This window comes from Sapajus apella, unplaced genomic scaffold (assembly GCF_009761245.1).
Source record: "Sapajus apella isolate SASKATOON/1434 unplaced genomic scaffold, GSC_monkey_1.0 scaffold222, whole genome shotgun sequence".
Taxonomy (NCBI): domain Eukaryota; kingdom Metazoa; phylum Chordata; class Mammalia; order Primates; family Cebidae; genus Sapajus; species Sapajus apella.
This window is the reverse complement of record NW_022437162.1, coordinates 263613-280116: the sequence shown is the minus strand read 5'-3', so window position 1 is coordinate 280116 and position 16504 is coordinate 263613. Positions and strand designations below refer to the sequence as shown.

The 16504-nt window shown below is 41.3% G+C and overlaps 1 protein-coding gene across 22 annotated transcripts in view; it reads left to right on the top strand.

Moving 5' to 3' along the window:
• Nucleotides 1-16504, top strand: part of STAU2 (staufen double-stranded RNA binding protein 2) — a 342658-nt gene that overhangs the window by 284284 nt on the left and 41870 nt on the right. The window contains exon 15 of one of the 22 annotated variants that reach the window (XM_032271044.1): nucleotides 8207-8482. The exons of the other annotated variants lie outside the window; for them this stretch is intronic. Within the exon in view, the coding sequence (XP_032126935.1) occupies nucleotides 8207-8332 (126 nt within the window). The 3' untranslated portion in view covers nucleotides 8333-8482. Of the gene's footprint in view, nucleotides 1-8206; nucleotides 8483-16504 lie in introns of those variants that run through there. 22 annotated transcript variants of the gene reach the window in all.

The following is a 16504-nucleotide window of genomic DNA, read 5'->3' as shown; positions in this document are numbered from 1 at the left end:
AACGTTTGCGCTGCCAGACGCGGAGCAGTCGTGGCTAGCGATTGTGGACGTAAAGTCGAATGGTCGTAAGTTGCACAGGTCGTAAGTCGATCCATACCTATATCTATATATTTAGTCTCTCTCTATATATATAATATATTAGCCTCTATGCAACTATATATATTTAGTCTCTCTACATATAAGTATATATATATATTTAGTAAGACATAGTTTCGCTGTGTCACCCAGGCTGGAGTGCAGTGGCGCAATCTCGGCTCACTGCAACCTCTGCCTCCTGGGTTCAAGCGATTCTTCTGCCTCAGCCTCCCGAGTAGCTGGGAATACAGACATCTGCCACCACACCCAGCTATTTTTTGTATTTTTAGTAGAGATAGGGTTTCACCATATTGGCCAGGCTGGTCTCGAACTCCTGACCTCATGATCCACCTGCCTTGGCCTCACAAAGTGCTGGGATTACAGGTGTGAGCCACTGCACCCAGCCATATATATATTTCTAATATTAGTACCACACTTTAGTGCATCAGACAATAAACACTTGATCATGATTGGTTTGTAGAGAAATATAATGAATTTTTTTCTATAAAATTATCCAAATTATACTTATTCTCTATGTTTTCAACTTTTTATCTCAACCTAATAATCTTCTGTCCCTAAAACTGTTTTTGCTCTGGCATTCCTTGCTTGCCACAAAGAAGGGTGAGGCCCACCCAATTGTCTAATGCAGAAACCTAGACGGTCCAGGTTGCATTTTTGACACCTTCCTCACCTAAATCTTGTCCTCCTCAGTGTATCCCGCCTGGTATCCCTCTGTAGAACTTCTATCCGTCTTTACTGGCCCTGCCCTCAGTTAGCATTGCCGTCGTTAGCCTGATTGCGGCAACTGTTCTTCCTATAGTCAGGCCTGCCGCCCTCCAGTCCTTTCTGCACAGCAGCCAAATTGATTTTCTGAAGCACAAGACTGTTCAGATCATTCCTCTGCTTAAATGCTTTCAAAGAAATGACCTTCAAACTTTTTGGACTGTGACTCACAATAAAAAATAAATTTAACATCATGACTCAATACTCACATCAGTATATATATAAACAAGTTTTATGTTTTCCGTCCTTTCCTATCATATTCTATTTTGAACTCTTTGTTGAAAAAGTAGTGCTAGTTGGACCCCATGAAAGTTATTTCAGATCTAACTAATAGATGAGATCCTACAGTGTGGAAAGCATTGCTTTTTATAATTCTCACTGTCTACAAGATCAAAACCAACCTCTGTAACAAGAATGATGGGGCTTCCATGTGTTGCCACCTGCTCATCTCTGTAGCCCCAACTCTTCCCTTCCCGCCTGATGCTCCCGTTCTCCTGAGCCTCTTAGTGTCCCTGAGTGGCACTGCTCTTTTTTGCCTTTGACGACTCTCTTCCACTCCACCCCCACGTACCTGGTTAATTCTTCCAGTTCTTCAATGTCACAGGAAGTGTTATCCTGTAGTTATTTACACAAAGTGTTTATCATATACCAGCCACTATGCCAAACCCTTCACGTGGATTATCTCATTTGTGCTCCAGTTGCCAGATGAGGTGCTCATAATACTTGCTGAATGAATTAACTTCACATTATGCCCCTGCAGTCGTTGTTTGGAACTGGAATGGTATACACGTAAAACTCTCGCTATGCTGGCATTTCTATGGTACTTACAAGCCACTTCTTAGTCTGGCTGCTCTCGTGAGCAATTGTCTCCATGTGTCCACTGGGCCTTTGGCCAGCCGGTCATCTGTGGGTACAAGGGCCGTGAGAGATGTAACCACTTCCTCAGATTTGAGAGGAAAGTACAGTCTACACCCAGTGACCTGAGGGCCTGAGGGTGAGAATGCGATAAGATACTAATGTCTGCCTCAATATTTTATGTTGTTAATTTATTTTCATCAGTGGTTGTTTTTAAAGCCTAGTTTAATCTTGCATTTCCTATTATTGGAAGTGTATGAACCAGACCATAAATGTTCTACAGCCATGATCAAGGAAACATATATTTTTAATCTGATAAGGGTCATAATACAAAGTCATAGTACATTACCCATAATACAGAAAGTAAGTCAGTGGAAAAATAATGAATTTCTTTTGTTCTATAGTGAGTGAGTTAGAGCCATCTAGGTTCTGGGAAACAGAATGGACATGGGTAAATACAGTTTTGATTTCAGGTAACTATTACCATTTACAAATAGAAATGACCCACAGCAAGTAAATAGTCCTTGAAAGAGCATTATAAGATAAAAATAATCCAAATATTCTCAAGGCAAGAACTTCTAAAATAACACCAGATTCATCTCAGATAAATGTCCTCAGATGTGTGTAGAAGGGCCTGATAAATTCTATTCTAGCTGGTCTGAGGTCATTCATGCTTCTCTGACAAGGTATGTTTTTGAATAAGAAAATAAAGGTGTCCATATAGCTCCCATTGGTAACAATAATTTCCAATATAAGAGTATTCAATTTTTTTCAAGATACTATTAACATATTAATTTCTAAACTCCTGTTAGCTAATTTCTAAAACTCAGTAATCACTTAGGGCCACATAAGTTTATTGGCCCTGCTCTTTAGAAAATATCACAATGAAGTAAACATTTAGTATCATTACATGTCACTTACTTTAATATCATCTCTTTTTAGTTGTTCATAATTCTGTGAATCAACAATAACATGGAAGCCAGAAAGTTAGAATGAAAAGTAAATTGGTTTAGCAGTCAGGGAACCTGAATTCTAGTCCATATTCTGCTTTTGAGTATTTGCGTGGCTATACGCATAGCATTTAACCTCTTTGGGTATCAGATTCCTGATCCACGAAATGAGGGAGTTAAAGTCATAGGATGATTGTTTCCAAAGGGACCTTCTGAATTAGTATTAAATGAGACCCTGATCACGTATCCGTAAGAAAATCCTTTGTTGACTTAAATAAATTTAATAGACCATTTTTATAGATTTCTTTTGGACAGGAGATGTGAAATCTCTAAGGTTTTTAAGACATCTCAAAAATGGAACAAAATCCACATTGCTAAAATAGCATCCACTGAATTTATAGATCTATTTACTGACTCCATAATTTACAGTAAGAGTAAAATACTCATTCATATGTTCCGGGTCTCAGCTATAAAGCCTCGAAGCAAATCAAGCTTCTGTGCCTCAGCTGCATCCTGATCTGTGGGAACAAGGGGGATTGAGAACAGATGGCCTCAGAGCACCAGTCAAAGCAAGTCTAACTGAATCCTGCCAACTTAGAGGCTGCTCCAGTAAAAAAACAAACAAACAAACTTCTCACTGAAATACAGTATACTGCAGAAAAGTGTACATCAATGTACATTTTATGTATTTTCATAAACTGAACATACCTGTGTAATCAGTATCTTGCTCAGGAGACACGCTAGCCTCCCAGAAGCCCCCACCCATCATCCCCTTCCAGTCACACCCCCTCCCCAAAGGTCACCACTCTTCTCTCTTCTATCTTCCAACAACATAATTTAGTGGTCCTTGTTTTTGTACTTTGCGTAAGTGAAATCTCACTGTGAATACTTTTTGGTGATTCAATATTGAATCTGTTTTCTGTTTCTTTCACTTAATATTGTATCTGTTTATAGTCACAGGTTATTCTTCTCATGCCTGTTTAATATTCAGTTATGTGGCTGTCTCATAATTTATGTATCCTTTCTAGATTTTAGCTATGTTGAATAATATTGTGATGTACACTGTTACTTTTATCTTTTGGCGAATATGTGTACCCAGCTCTATTGAGGAGACTGGCCCATTTTTTTAATGTTGCCTTTTCTGCTGCTTTGGCATATAGACTACTTGTTTGTTGGAAGATTAAATAGAAATTAGCTGTATAAATATCAAAAGGCAGGATTAACTTACATTCAAACCAGCCTACTTTTTTTTCTTGTCCCCCTAAAAGACTCACCCATTAGGATGAACAGAACACACCTCATTTACCTGAGGAGTGGCAGAACAAAGCCATGAGACACCCAACCATGAACACTGCTCAGAGATAGAAAGTGGTGGGCTTTGGTTTCGCTTTTTGTTTGTTAATAGAGCCGCAGATTGTGGGTAGAAAGTGTTGATGGTCTTTTCATTCTCTAGGTAAGATAAAGTTTCAGATGCACCAGAGAGTTTTTCTAGCACTCTTTCCTTACATATCATAGTAAATCCACAGGAATTAGATCATGAAATAACCCATCCCCTAAACTTGATCACTCAACTTTGATTTACATTTTATAAGTGAAATATCCCTTTTATTACCCCAGAATATTGAGTTCCAACGCATGTCGGCAGACATTGCTGCAGGGACTTGATCAAGGCACAACCATTTTCAGAGATTCCTCTTCAAGCTTCCCAGGTTTTGTGGTTTTGTTTTTTTTTTTTTTTTAACCATTTAGACCACATACCATGGTAAATTATTAAAGGATTTGTAGTTCGTAAACCACTCTTGCAGACAATATTTTATTCACTCGTCTTAGCAACTCTCTAAAAGGTTCTGTGGATCACAGAGTGTATGAAAACGTGACATTCTCATTTGCAAAGCACTGCCCACTTGGAACTTATTTTACTATGGGTTATTTATTATTTTGTAGCTGGAAATTTCCAACCTTCTTCCATCTCCTTTCTTCTCATGATGTTCCTCTTTACTTCCCTGCTTTCTGCCTGACATCCCTGGCATGAGTGTGAGGAGGGTCTAAGTGTTCTAATGCTCAAAGCACCTTCAGATCCACCTTTCAATTTTATTTTTTAGCTAGTGAGCACTTAATCCTTGTGATGGTGCTATATAAGGAGGTGTTAGACTAGGCAGTGGCTTATCAAGTGGCATCACTGGCAAATCCTGGCTGTTTCTCTGCCTTCCAGGCCAGTGGTCAGATCACAAGACAACGCTAAGCTGAAGGCTTCCCAGGGAAGAAGCTGCCAGTCCTCACACAGCCATCTGGCTCCAACCCATATTCATATATCTGAGGTCTGCAAAAACGTCCCGTGTGCACACTGCTTGGACTTGAGGCGTGTGGATTTTTGTCCCCTATTCAGGCCTTGTGACTAAGACCACATAAAATTGGATAGGACGATTCTTTTTCAAAAACCGTATTTGCACAGCCGCTCTGCTGTGGATATTTTATCATTCAACTTACCTACACATTTTTTCCACAGAGTTATTATTGGATCTGGGGTGCTCAAAGTGTCTTAGGCATCTTTTCCCCAGGATACAGCTTTCTTTAAGTATTCCAGAGGGCACATATTGTCATTTAACTGTGCCATGCAGAACAGCACTGATGAAGGTCAGCGCTGCCCATCTGAAGCTGGGTCAGCCTGCGTCCGAAGCTTTCTTACTGTCCTCATTGACTGTTTGGCCTGCCGGCACGTGAATGCTATAATTCACTAGTATGTGAAGAATGAGATTTTATATAAGCACTTCTTCCTCCTTCATGCTGGCATGCATCTTGGCTATTGTGTGGAGTATATTTTTTCCCCAAATAACTTAAAACTAGGAGAAGATTCTATGGTATATGGTTTCATTTCTTTGCTGCTGAGTCATTTCCCCTTCATAACTGAGCTAGTTTTCACCAATACCTTTAATTACATCAGTTCTTTTTTTTTTTTTTTTTTAATAAAGCTCATTTTCATTGACTTGCTCTCACTTAATGAATTCTTCTTGGTGAAACAGGAGCTTACTGGTACAACTTATAAAATGACTCCTTAGTGCAGCTGAAGGTGGGTTGCATTTCGTTATCTCCTTTATCTATTAGCAGTGAATGTTTTTTGGGGGTTTTTTTTAATGCTGAACCAAATGCACTGAAACTTTTCTCTATTATATGAACTAGCCTTACTTTATGAAATAGAATTCTTTAAAGTTTGTACTATATGCAAAAAAACTTCTTTGGCATGTTGAACATTATTTTAAATGGCCCTTAAGCCTTGAAGAAAATGTTTTTGTAAAGCTGGTAATTATTTTATATTTTAAGTAATTATTCCCTCATTTATCCATAATTTTTATTGATGGTTTTCTAATAGTGCACACTTAGAGTTAAACACATAGGAGAAAAAAATAATATATTTTACTGAAGAATAAACGAAGCAAAGGCATTTTCTGTAACTTTGGCCTGGCTTAAGTGGGACCAACTTTTCGTTTACCCTTAATATATCTTCCCCCAGTCCTGTTCCCCCTACACCCACCCCCCCTCCCTCAGTTCTGTGTATAATTCACAGTTATGTCTCCATGCTCATCACTAGTCCATTAGCGGCACTATTTTGATTGGGTGTTACCCAACTGTATAGCTTTTCCTGAAGCTTTATTTTAAATGTAATGTCATCTCTTCTTAGCGTATCGGTTTTTCTTCTCATGTTTTGACAGATTTGTCCCTCTCCACCCAATTCTAGTACACTACCGCCCTGTCCTATCACACCACACACTGATGAAAGGCAAATCCATTCTGCATTCCCTTCCTGCTCCCCCACTCCTGGGCTTTGTTAACAGGGCTAGCATTTAGCTCAAACAGTGTAGGTCTGTAACATCTGACACATTTCAGGTGATCTGAAAGTCCCTCTTCCACTGGTTCTATCCTACAAGGCCCCCAAACATACTGATATTATCTGTTGTACTTTGCATTCAGGGATTAATGGCTGCTATTAAAATGCAAGTATTATAAGAGAGTGTTAACCTACCTACATCTTTTTGTTCTTTTTTGAGATGGAGTCTCACCCTGGTTGCCCAGGCTGCAGTGCAGTGGCACGATCTGGACTCATTGCAACCTCCGCCTCCCGGGTTCAAGCAATTCTCCTGCCTCGGGTTCCTGAGTAGCTGGGATTACAGGCAACTGCCATCATGCCTAGCTAATTTGTGTATTTTTAGTAGAGTAGGGGTTCACCATGTTGGCCAGGCTGGTCTCAAACTCCTGACCTCAGGTGATATGCCCGCCTTGGCTTCCCAAAGTGCTGTGATTACAGGCAGGAGCCACCGTGCCCAGCCCCACCCCCCCTTTTTTTAATTACAGAAGCAGGAATCAAGAATTAGAATCTGAGGCTGAGCATAGTAATTCACACCTATAATCCCAGTACTTTGGGAGGCCTGGGTAGGCAGACTGCTTGAGTCCTGAAGTTTAAGATCAGCCTGGGCAAAATAGTGAAACATTGTCTCTACCAAAAATAAGTAAATAAATAAATAAATTAGTTGGGCATATTAGTGTGTGCCCGTAGTCCTGGCTACCTGGGAGGTCGAGGCTGGAGGATTGCTTGAGCCTGGGAGGTCAAGGCTGCAGTAAGCCCTGATGTGCCATGGCACTCCAGCCTGGGCAACAGAGTGAGACTCTGTCTCAAAAAAAAAAAAAAAAAAAGAGAATCTGAGAAAATTAAATATGAGACAGTTAAGTTATTGGGGGAAAGAAAGATTTTAAAAACCTTGGAAAACAGAATTCACTATAAAATAGCATTACAGAGCACTGATTTAGAGGAACTAAAAACCATTAGGATTTGGGGAGTGGAGCAGAGGTTAAAGAGAAGACATAAAAAGCAAATGGTAATATCAGATGCTGAGAAAGGGAGACCCTAAAAAAAAGTAACTCAATCTCTACTCAGTTTTGCAGAAACGTGCCTGTGTGTTATTATTCGTAGAAACTAGTGGTGCACTGCTTCAGTAATTTCTTAGTGGGGTCTTCATGCCACTACCTCTATAATTAAAAAAAAAAACAAACTTTTTTTAGAGGCAGGATCCCACTCTGCTACCCAGGGTGGAGTGCAGTGGTGCAATCATAGCTCAGTTCAGCCTCAAACTTCTGGACTCAAGCAATCCTCCCACTTCAGTCTCCAGTGTAGCTGGGACTACAGGCACACACTACCACACTCAGCTAATTAAAAAAAAATTTTTTTTTGTAGAGACAGAATCTCACTGTGTTGCCCAGGCTGGTGTCAAATTCCTGGCTTCAAGCGATCCTCCCATCTAGGCCTCCCAAAGTGTTGGGATTACAAGTGTAAGCAGCTGTGCCTGGCCTCTACTACTTTTAATTTACTCTTTAATTAGATTCACCTTCCCCGGCCTGCTACTTTGCTTTATTAGTCTCCTAATCCCTTCCTTCTGTGCTGTTGCTACCCCGTATTGGGTACTGTAGCTACCCCGTATTGGGTACTGTAGCCTATGTTGACTAATCCAAAGCTTTTCCTAATTTTCTTCTGCCTTAAATTCTTCCCTTTATAGAAGCCAAACCAAAGGAAAACCCAAACTCTCTTGCAGTCAGGGATAGCTACACAACTGAAGGCTTCCCAGGGAGACATGAAGACACATCTGCCTAGAAGCCTCTGGGAAAGCTGGCCAGCAAACTAATCCAACCGTGAATGCAGTCATTTGAAAAACAAATCCAAATTTACCAGCAAAAAGAAGAGTTGATCTCACCACATCCCTGCAAAAGCATCGCCTTTGCCCACTGTTTAAAAAGAAACTAAGGTTCAGAGAAGCTGAGTTACTTGCCCAAAGTCACAGTTCCTGTACATTTTGAGAGACCTAAATCCAGGGCTTCTCACTCCAAATGATCAGTCAGGCTCCCCCATCTGCTTGTGCTGCCTGCCTTTTATTTACCCGTACAGAAAAACAAAAATATATCTGCACATTTACAGCCACCTCAATTAGAAACTCACTCATAAATCTGCTCAGCGGTTTCCCATATTTCCTGGGTCACAATGTTGTTTGTCAAACAGCCTCGCTTTAATTCAAGGTTTAATCTGATTCTCCCCAGGTGCCCTCTGTCTTGTTTTTTTTTTTTTTTTTTATGAGTTCTTATCCAGTAGCAGCCACTTGTTAATCTGCTTTTCACCCTTGTTTTTCTCAGCCCACATTCTTTTCCTTTCTCACTTGACCGTGGATAGAATCCACGCAGCAGCACTAACCCCCAGTCTGTCTTCTTTAGAAATGACCAGAAGTGGCTGTGATTCAGTGACTTCTGTCTTTTGCCAAATAGGCCTCCTACCACATCTGTCCCCTGTCCTTTTACTCTGTCCTCTACTCAGTCTCCATCTAGACACACTTTCTAAAATGACAAATGGGAAACAGGTACACCTTTTTCTAATGGATCTGTTTAGCCTGGAGGATAGAGCAGACACACTTCCTGTCCAGCTCAACCATCATTTCAATTTGGAGACACGTTATTGATGCTCTCTGTCCCTTTGTAGTCCTACCTGCAAAATGGGACAAGTGATATCTTTCCCACCCCACCTCAGAGGGACAGTGTGAGAAGAACTAATCAATTATTCATTCAACTAATATTGAGTGGCTATCTGCCGTGGAAGAGGCATAGCTCTTGAAGTTGGAGAATCCAAGATTAGAAAGTGAGACTTCTGCTCTGCGTCCACTGGCAGAGATAGACTTGTAAATGGAAGAGGTCAACTTATGGGAAGTCCCGAAAGAGACATGTGCATCTTCTATAGGAGCTCAACAGTTCAGAAAAATCTTCCTGAAGAGTTTATGTCTAAGACCTTGAAAGACAAACAAGAGAAAAGGAGAGGAAGGCCATTACAGGCAGGGAGACTGCACTGACAGGCCATGGTGGGTGCAGCGGATGGTGAGCCTGACCAGAGCCAGGCCAAGGCTGGGAGGCTCCTGAGAGCTGGGGCGGTGCCACAACCATCTGTGTATCCCTGGCATCTAGGAAAGTGCCGGGCACCCAGAGAGGTGCTCAATAATGGTTTATTAAATGGCGAGTCAGGGCTTACAGGAAGTTACATAAATATCCACAACACGAAAGAGAAGTTGGTGAAGGCTGTAAGGGAGATGCAGGTAAAACGCTCTGGGATTTCAGTGGAGTCTCAGATGAGGTGGGAGAGTGACAGGGCAGGGGAAAGGCCGGGGCGACTCCATGGGAAGAGGCCTTTGAAACAGGCCTTTAAGAAAGGATGGTGAGATTTATCAGAGTGGCTTCTCATTTCCCCCTCTTCTGTGCCACATTCTTCCATTCGCCAACCTCTTGACACTAGCTTAAGTTTCCCTCCACCCCCTTTTTCTTCCTGGCTTCCTTCCTGGATTATTCCTTTCATCCTGCCTAGAAACCTTCATCCTCTCTAATAAGCCAGAGGGGAGAAAGGCGTTGCTCAAGCCCTTTCACCTCTCCTCTAGAGGAATTTTATTACAAAGACTAGGGATTATTTTTTTTTTAAAGACACAGAACTCCAGTGAAAAGAAGGACAAACACAAATTCTAGCCACATTAAGATAAATAGAACCTGGAAATAATAAAGATGAGTGGGTAACTCCATGAGTCTAAAACCCGGAAAACCAGCTCTGAGATTGAACCATGGTATTTTGGCTTAAAGGAATATAATGTATGGATTGCCATTTATATTTGTGAGGTCTACAAGTGTGCTGTCCTAAAGTGCAGGAATGCATTGCTCGTGTTTGATGAATTAGTCAAGTTTAAGATGAGCGCATCTGGGCTTGACTCTGCACCAGCATACACTGCCTTTGAAAACAGGGGTGAACCAACATGGCGAAACTCCATCTCTACTAAAATACAAAAATTAGCCAGGTGTGGTGGTGCACACCTGTAATCCCAGCTGCTTGGGAGGCTGAGACAGGAGAAGCGCTTGAACCTAGGAGAGGGAAGTTGCAGTGAGCCAGGATCGCACAACTGCACTCCAGCCTGGGCAACAGAACAAGACTCCATCTCAAAAATAAGTAAATAAATAAATGAAAACGGGTGAGGAAGAGGCAGCAATAGAATGAAAGACAACAAGGGAAGGAGACACCAAGTCCCATGTGGTCTAATCAAGAAATGCACATGCACACACGAGTGACCACACATAGTTACAAGGATTCCACCCAAGGAAGCCAGTGATGGAGACACAGAATTATTGGTATTCAGTGTCAGTCACAACAAACTCAAAACGGTCACACCTGGGGAAGGTTAGGAGCAGAAAAAGGTTAAAAACACTGTCCTATAAAAGCAAAGAGGGAAGTTAATCATCCCAAACAAAAAAGTATATGCAGCCACCCACACCTAGTTAGAAAGAGATAATTAGTTTGAAGACATAATTAAGAAATAAAATAATATGTGAGGCATTCTAATACCTCTACTAACAAACAAAAAATGAGTGTAACATTTTCTAGTCAAAAACATTCCTACTAAATATGGAAATCAAGGACGATGGGCTATATTTTAGTATACCGTAAAGGAACTGTGGTTAAAAAAAAAAGTCATTAAATACTTACTACGATATTATTGCATGTGCTGGGAAACACAAAATAGGCATCCAAAAGAAATGGAAATGACTCTTGAGCACTGAAGAGTTTGCCCCAGCGCTGTTCAGCCACACTGCCTCCGCGACCTGGAAGTTGAGGGGCCCAGCTGAGCTGTCAGTGTGGGCTGAGGTGGGCTTATTTAGCTTATTTCTCTTCCACCTGACTTCTCTCCTTTGCATTTTTCTGCTCTTCGATGAGCAAGGCTGTCTAACAACTCAAAGATAAGTATTTTCTCAGCAAGAGTAGAGGGCATCATTTTGCTGTTTATTCTTACATGTTTTTTTCGTTTCGTACGTAAATTATGCTGAGAAAATAGTGGCATCCTCCATTGGGCAAGGACCTCATTTTAGCTGTATCTTCTTAATATGATTTCACAAAACAAATCCATGTCTCTAAAATTGCTTACAAAGAGTAGATCTTTAACCATTCTGAAAGAGATCTTTTATTTGCAGGTTGGTGATATAACTTCATCTAACCTTCCAGCTCCCTTTCTGTTAAGCATGTTAGTACAAGACATGTTCGATTTGGATTCCTTTTTTAATCTTTCCTTTGATTTTTCTGTTTCCTTTTTTTTATGCTTTATTTTTGAAAGTTTCCTTGCATTTCCTGAAACCCTTGGAGTCTTTCAAGAGAAACATTGAGCTATTAAGGCTGCAGTGTGTGTGTGTGTATGTACCTGTGTATGTGTGCACATGTGCATCTGTGTGTGTATTTAAATCCAGTGCTGCCTGCGAACAAATGTTGCATTGTATGATATATGGAGCTGCCTCCTTTGCTTCTTGAACAGAGCACCTGGTGTTACCGATTTCAAAGAATATTTCAAGATTGGCAGTTGGAGGCTCTTCATAGAAGTGTAACAGCGCTTCTCAGAAAGCTTGAAAAATGATATTCAAAGTGAAGGAGAATAGAGAATAGGTGTCACCATGTAAAAGAACAGTAAGCAGCCGCAAGGACCTCATTCAGAGACGATTCTGAGGGAAAATGGAGACTTCTGAGAACCAATTTTCTAGCTTAACGTGAGCTTAGAAGATTGGATAGCCTCTCAGAATCGGGTTCTGCTTGATCTATCTGCCAGCCTGTTTCTTAGGAGCTTGTGTGCAAAAAGACAAGTCCAAAGCAAACAAAACAAAAAAACAGGGTCCTTTACGTCAGGCAATATCCTGGAAAAGTTCATTCAAAAGCTAAAAATTGCTAGACTGTCAGGCCAATTGTAAACTGTTGTCTCAAAATCCAAATTCTTTACTAAAAGGAAAAAATAGGTATGCTAAAGATGTTTCCTAACAAATCTGGCCTTCAGTGAGAAGAATCTTCATGTATTCACACCATTTTGAAGTCTTTTGTAGCCACCAACCCCACTTCCTTCTCAGCACACACAGGTGAGCAAATCTGTGTGAGAAGTGAAAATGAAAGATCCTTCCAAGTCAGTTCCAGGAGACATAAGGTACTTTCCTTATCTCGTCATGCATCCCACAGCTCATGAATATTTCTTGTAGTTGCTCACTGAGCAGAAATCATTTTGCAAAATTGAAACTTAATCATTCCACATATGGGATAAACCAGAACCAGAGAAAACTACCTGTTTGAAAGCCTCCTTCTCAAAAGAAATCAAATCATTTCTTTTTCCAAACACGCTTCTCATAAAAGTAAGGGTCCAAATGTTAGATTGCACATCAATTAGTAGACCTATAGCAAAGTCATAGGAAGAGCATCAGACCAAGGCCTTGAGCACTTAGACTTAGCAACCTGAACTGTGAACATTAGTAACATCAGCTTCCGTAATAACTATGGTGATTTATTTTTCTGTAGTCTTTCTTATGAAGCAGTATCCTTTATGAACAAGTACTCAGCAATTCATACAGAAACCATATTTACTCTTCAGAACTGGTACATAGGAAATGAAGTAGATTGTAGGGAATACAATTTTTCTGGACAACATTGTTATAAAAGCTGTTTTTAATTTGTATTTTGCCAGTTTGAGGCAGGTCAAAAGAAAGTAAAAACAGGCCAGCGAAAGTCCAGCACACACACGTTGCCATACACAAGGTCTATGGCCATTTTCATTTCCAAAGACGAGCATATTGCGTTGAAGGTACAAAGTCAGATCAAACTGGACAGTATTCATCTTGTCACTCTCTAGTAAGCATGATAACTACTAAATAACTTGTCCACAATCACACAGCCAGGGGTCAAACCCAGGTCTACCAGATTCTGCTTCTCCACGGTGCCTCAGCAAGTGCCAGTGGGGAGGCAGGCAGACAGGCAGGCATCCTGGACGGAAGAAGAAGGCGCTTTCCCATTGCCTCATCATATGACTGCCTTCAAGGTCATTATTCTGCAAAAACATGTTCAAAGAAGGTTTCTTCAGCATCACTGGCTACACCCGCTGGAATCCCATAGTCTTTGTTGTGTATACACTCAAGGCACTCAAAGAAGTTGTCTATTTTTTTAATACTAGGAATCATAAAGACATTAAATTTGACTAAAGACACATATTTTCACATATCACAATATAGGCAAGACTTGAAGTGCATAGATGCAGCAGGACTAGGGAAAATTGTTTACATATTTTTTTTAGGTTTAAAATGTTTTATTTGTAGTGGCTCACGCCTGTAATCCCAGCACCTTGGGAAGCCTGGTACGGTAATCACTTGAGTCCAGGAATTCAAGACCATCCTGGACAACATGGCAAGACCCTGTCTCTATTTAAAAAATGCAAAAATGAGCCGAGCATGGTGGTGGATGTCTGTGGTCCCAGCTACTTGAGCCCAGGAGGTGGAGGTTGCAGTGAGCCATGATCATACCACTAAAATCCAGCCTGAGTGACAGAGCAAGACCCTGTCAAAAAAATAAAATAGGACATGCATGGTGGCTCACACCTGTTATCATAGCTACTCAGGAGGGTGAGACAGGAGAACTACAGAACCTGGGAGGTGGAGCCGAGATCATGCCACTGCAGTCCCTCCTGGGCAACAAGAACAAAACTCTGTCTCAATAAATAAAGAAATAAAATAATATAATAAGTAAAATGTTTTGTTTATTGATAGATATGAGCAAAAAGTCATTCTATATGGGAGGTAATAAGAGAAAAGATAGAGAGGGGGTGATGTGCTAGACCTGGCTTAGGTAATCAAAGCAGACGAAGAAGAAGGAAGCTTGGGTTGACAAAGGGGAAGAGCCTGGGCAGAGCTGCTGGGAACCAGAAAGCTGGGGCCCTGGGTGTGGCCAAACGGGTGGGCAGAGTCCCAAGTGCAGAGTTCTTGGGGACTGTCCAGTTCCATCCCTGCAGGCTCTGAGTTTGAGTTCCCCTACATTCCACAGATTGGCGAAAGCCGGCGGTTGCGTTCCTGACCAGCTTCTGCTTCTCCCCACCTCATTCTCCCCCTCCTACACAGTCTCCATCCTCCTCCCACTTGCTGCCGTGCTTGTGCTTATGCTATCTGTTGACCTCTTTGCTGCCATCAGCATGACATGATGCAAGTGGTATCTCCTCAGCATGTGGATGCATTTAATACACAGAAGAAAGGGTGTGGAGCTTCCAAAGTCACCTCATGTTTGCCATGTTACCTATGACTCTGCAAGGTTTGTGATTGTCTCTTTCAAACCACAGGGGATGGCTTCCACAACTTATCCAATAAAGTATAGCTCAGGTATCGTTTCCTATATTACTCCTCTGAGTCCCATCTTCCACCTACCCACTTACTAAAGCTGTGATAATTATCACTCCTTTGAAACTAGCCCTTACTAGGAAATAATTCAGGTGACCTGTAGTGTTTTCCTTCCCACTAGCTCATGAGCTGTTTGTGATCTGTCGTGTAGATCTGTGTAATAGTGAGAGCTACTATGTCCTGCACACCTCCTGTGGGCCAAGCACTCTGCTAAATACTTTGTGTGTATTGTCTCATTTGAGGATGCTCATTGAAGAAACTGAGACTTAGAGAGGTAAAGTAACTTCTGCTAAGTCTCCCAGCCAGGTCTCAGGCCAGGTTGGTCTGACTCTACAGCCTGTATCATCACCCACTACCCAGTGATACCAAAGAACCTGGCACCCAGTGAATGCTGGTTGAACTCAACTGGAAGAAGGAAAGTAGCTGTGGGGAGAGGAGAGGAGCAGGCAGAAACAGAAGCTCAGAGCTACAGTTCAGGTTCCCAGTCTTAAGCTGGTTCTTGTGTCAATGGCTAAACTGTTGGAATGAATAGCTCTCAGAAGCATGAGATATCTGTAGGATGTGACCAACATATCGTAAGATAATGTTAAGACAATCTTAGAGCTCCTTGTGACTTTGGTTTGAAAAATATAAAAATAAAGCTGTGTACAGTGTCTGGTAGTAAATAATTATGGCTGTCATTCCAGCAGTAACTGATAATGCCTCTATTGTCACCAAAATCGAGACCTGCAAAGCAACTAGAGAATGCACAAGACACCTTGGGTCTAGAAGACCATGGATCTAAGAGTACTCAGAGCCTTAACAGAGAACAAGGCATCCCTCCCACTTAAGCATTTTCCTCCAAAAAGCCCAATGTAATGATTATTTAGCCATCCTTTACCTCTGTTGGGTCACTCACATCAATTTCCAGGAAAAGTGAAAAGGAGTTTTTAAGCTAGGTATCATCGAATGTGTATAAACTTGTTCAAAACCTCTTTCCTCCCCTGTAGTAATTCCATACATGTTTAACAAGAATTAAGAGCCCCCAAATACTGATTTAGTCATCTGTGCTGTCTATCTTCTAGCATGGAACAGATGACCTTGGCCAAACCACTTAAATCAAAACAACAACAATAATGCCCTCCCTCCCCCATTTTCTTCTAGTTTTTGTTTGATTAAATATAGAGACCATAGCTACTCTGTAGCATTGAAGAGGCTGGAAGGAATGTTTGCCAGACACATAGCTTGTCAGGTACCTCAAGCTAAGACCTTGGGAATCTTAAGAAGATACAGATACAAAATGAATTGCATCTGAGCTTGGGTTGGCAGTCGCTGCTGAGTAGAGGGAGAGGGTGAAGTGAGATGTGCTGACCTATATGAATGGTCTAATAGAAGGGGAATGATCCAATTAAGCACTGCCCTAGATTCCTCCTGCAGCATTCCTCTGATGTCCATTGTGTATTCACGGCTGGGGCTGGGGACGCAGGAGGCCCCAAGAGTCAAAGGAGCTGTGCCCGATTGGAGTTGCTCCTTCCAGAGACAGTGGCTGCATTGAGCAGATGAAGATGTGGAACCAAAGACAAGTATTCCTGAAATATGTTTTGGAAATTCCTATTGAATGCATA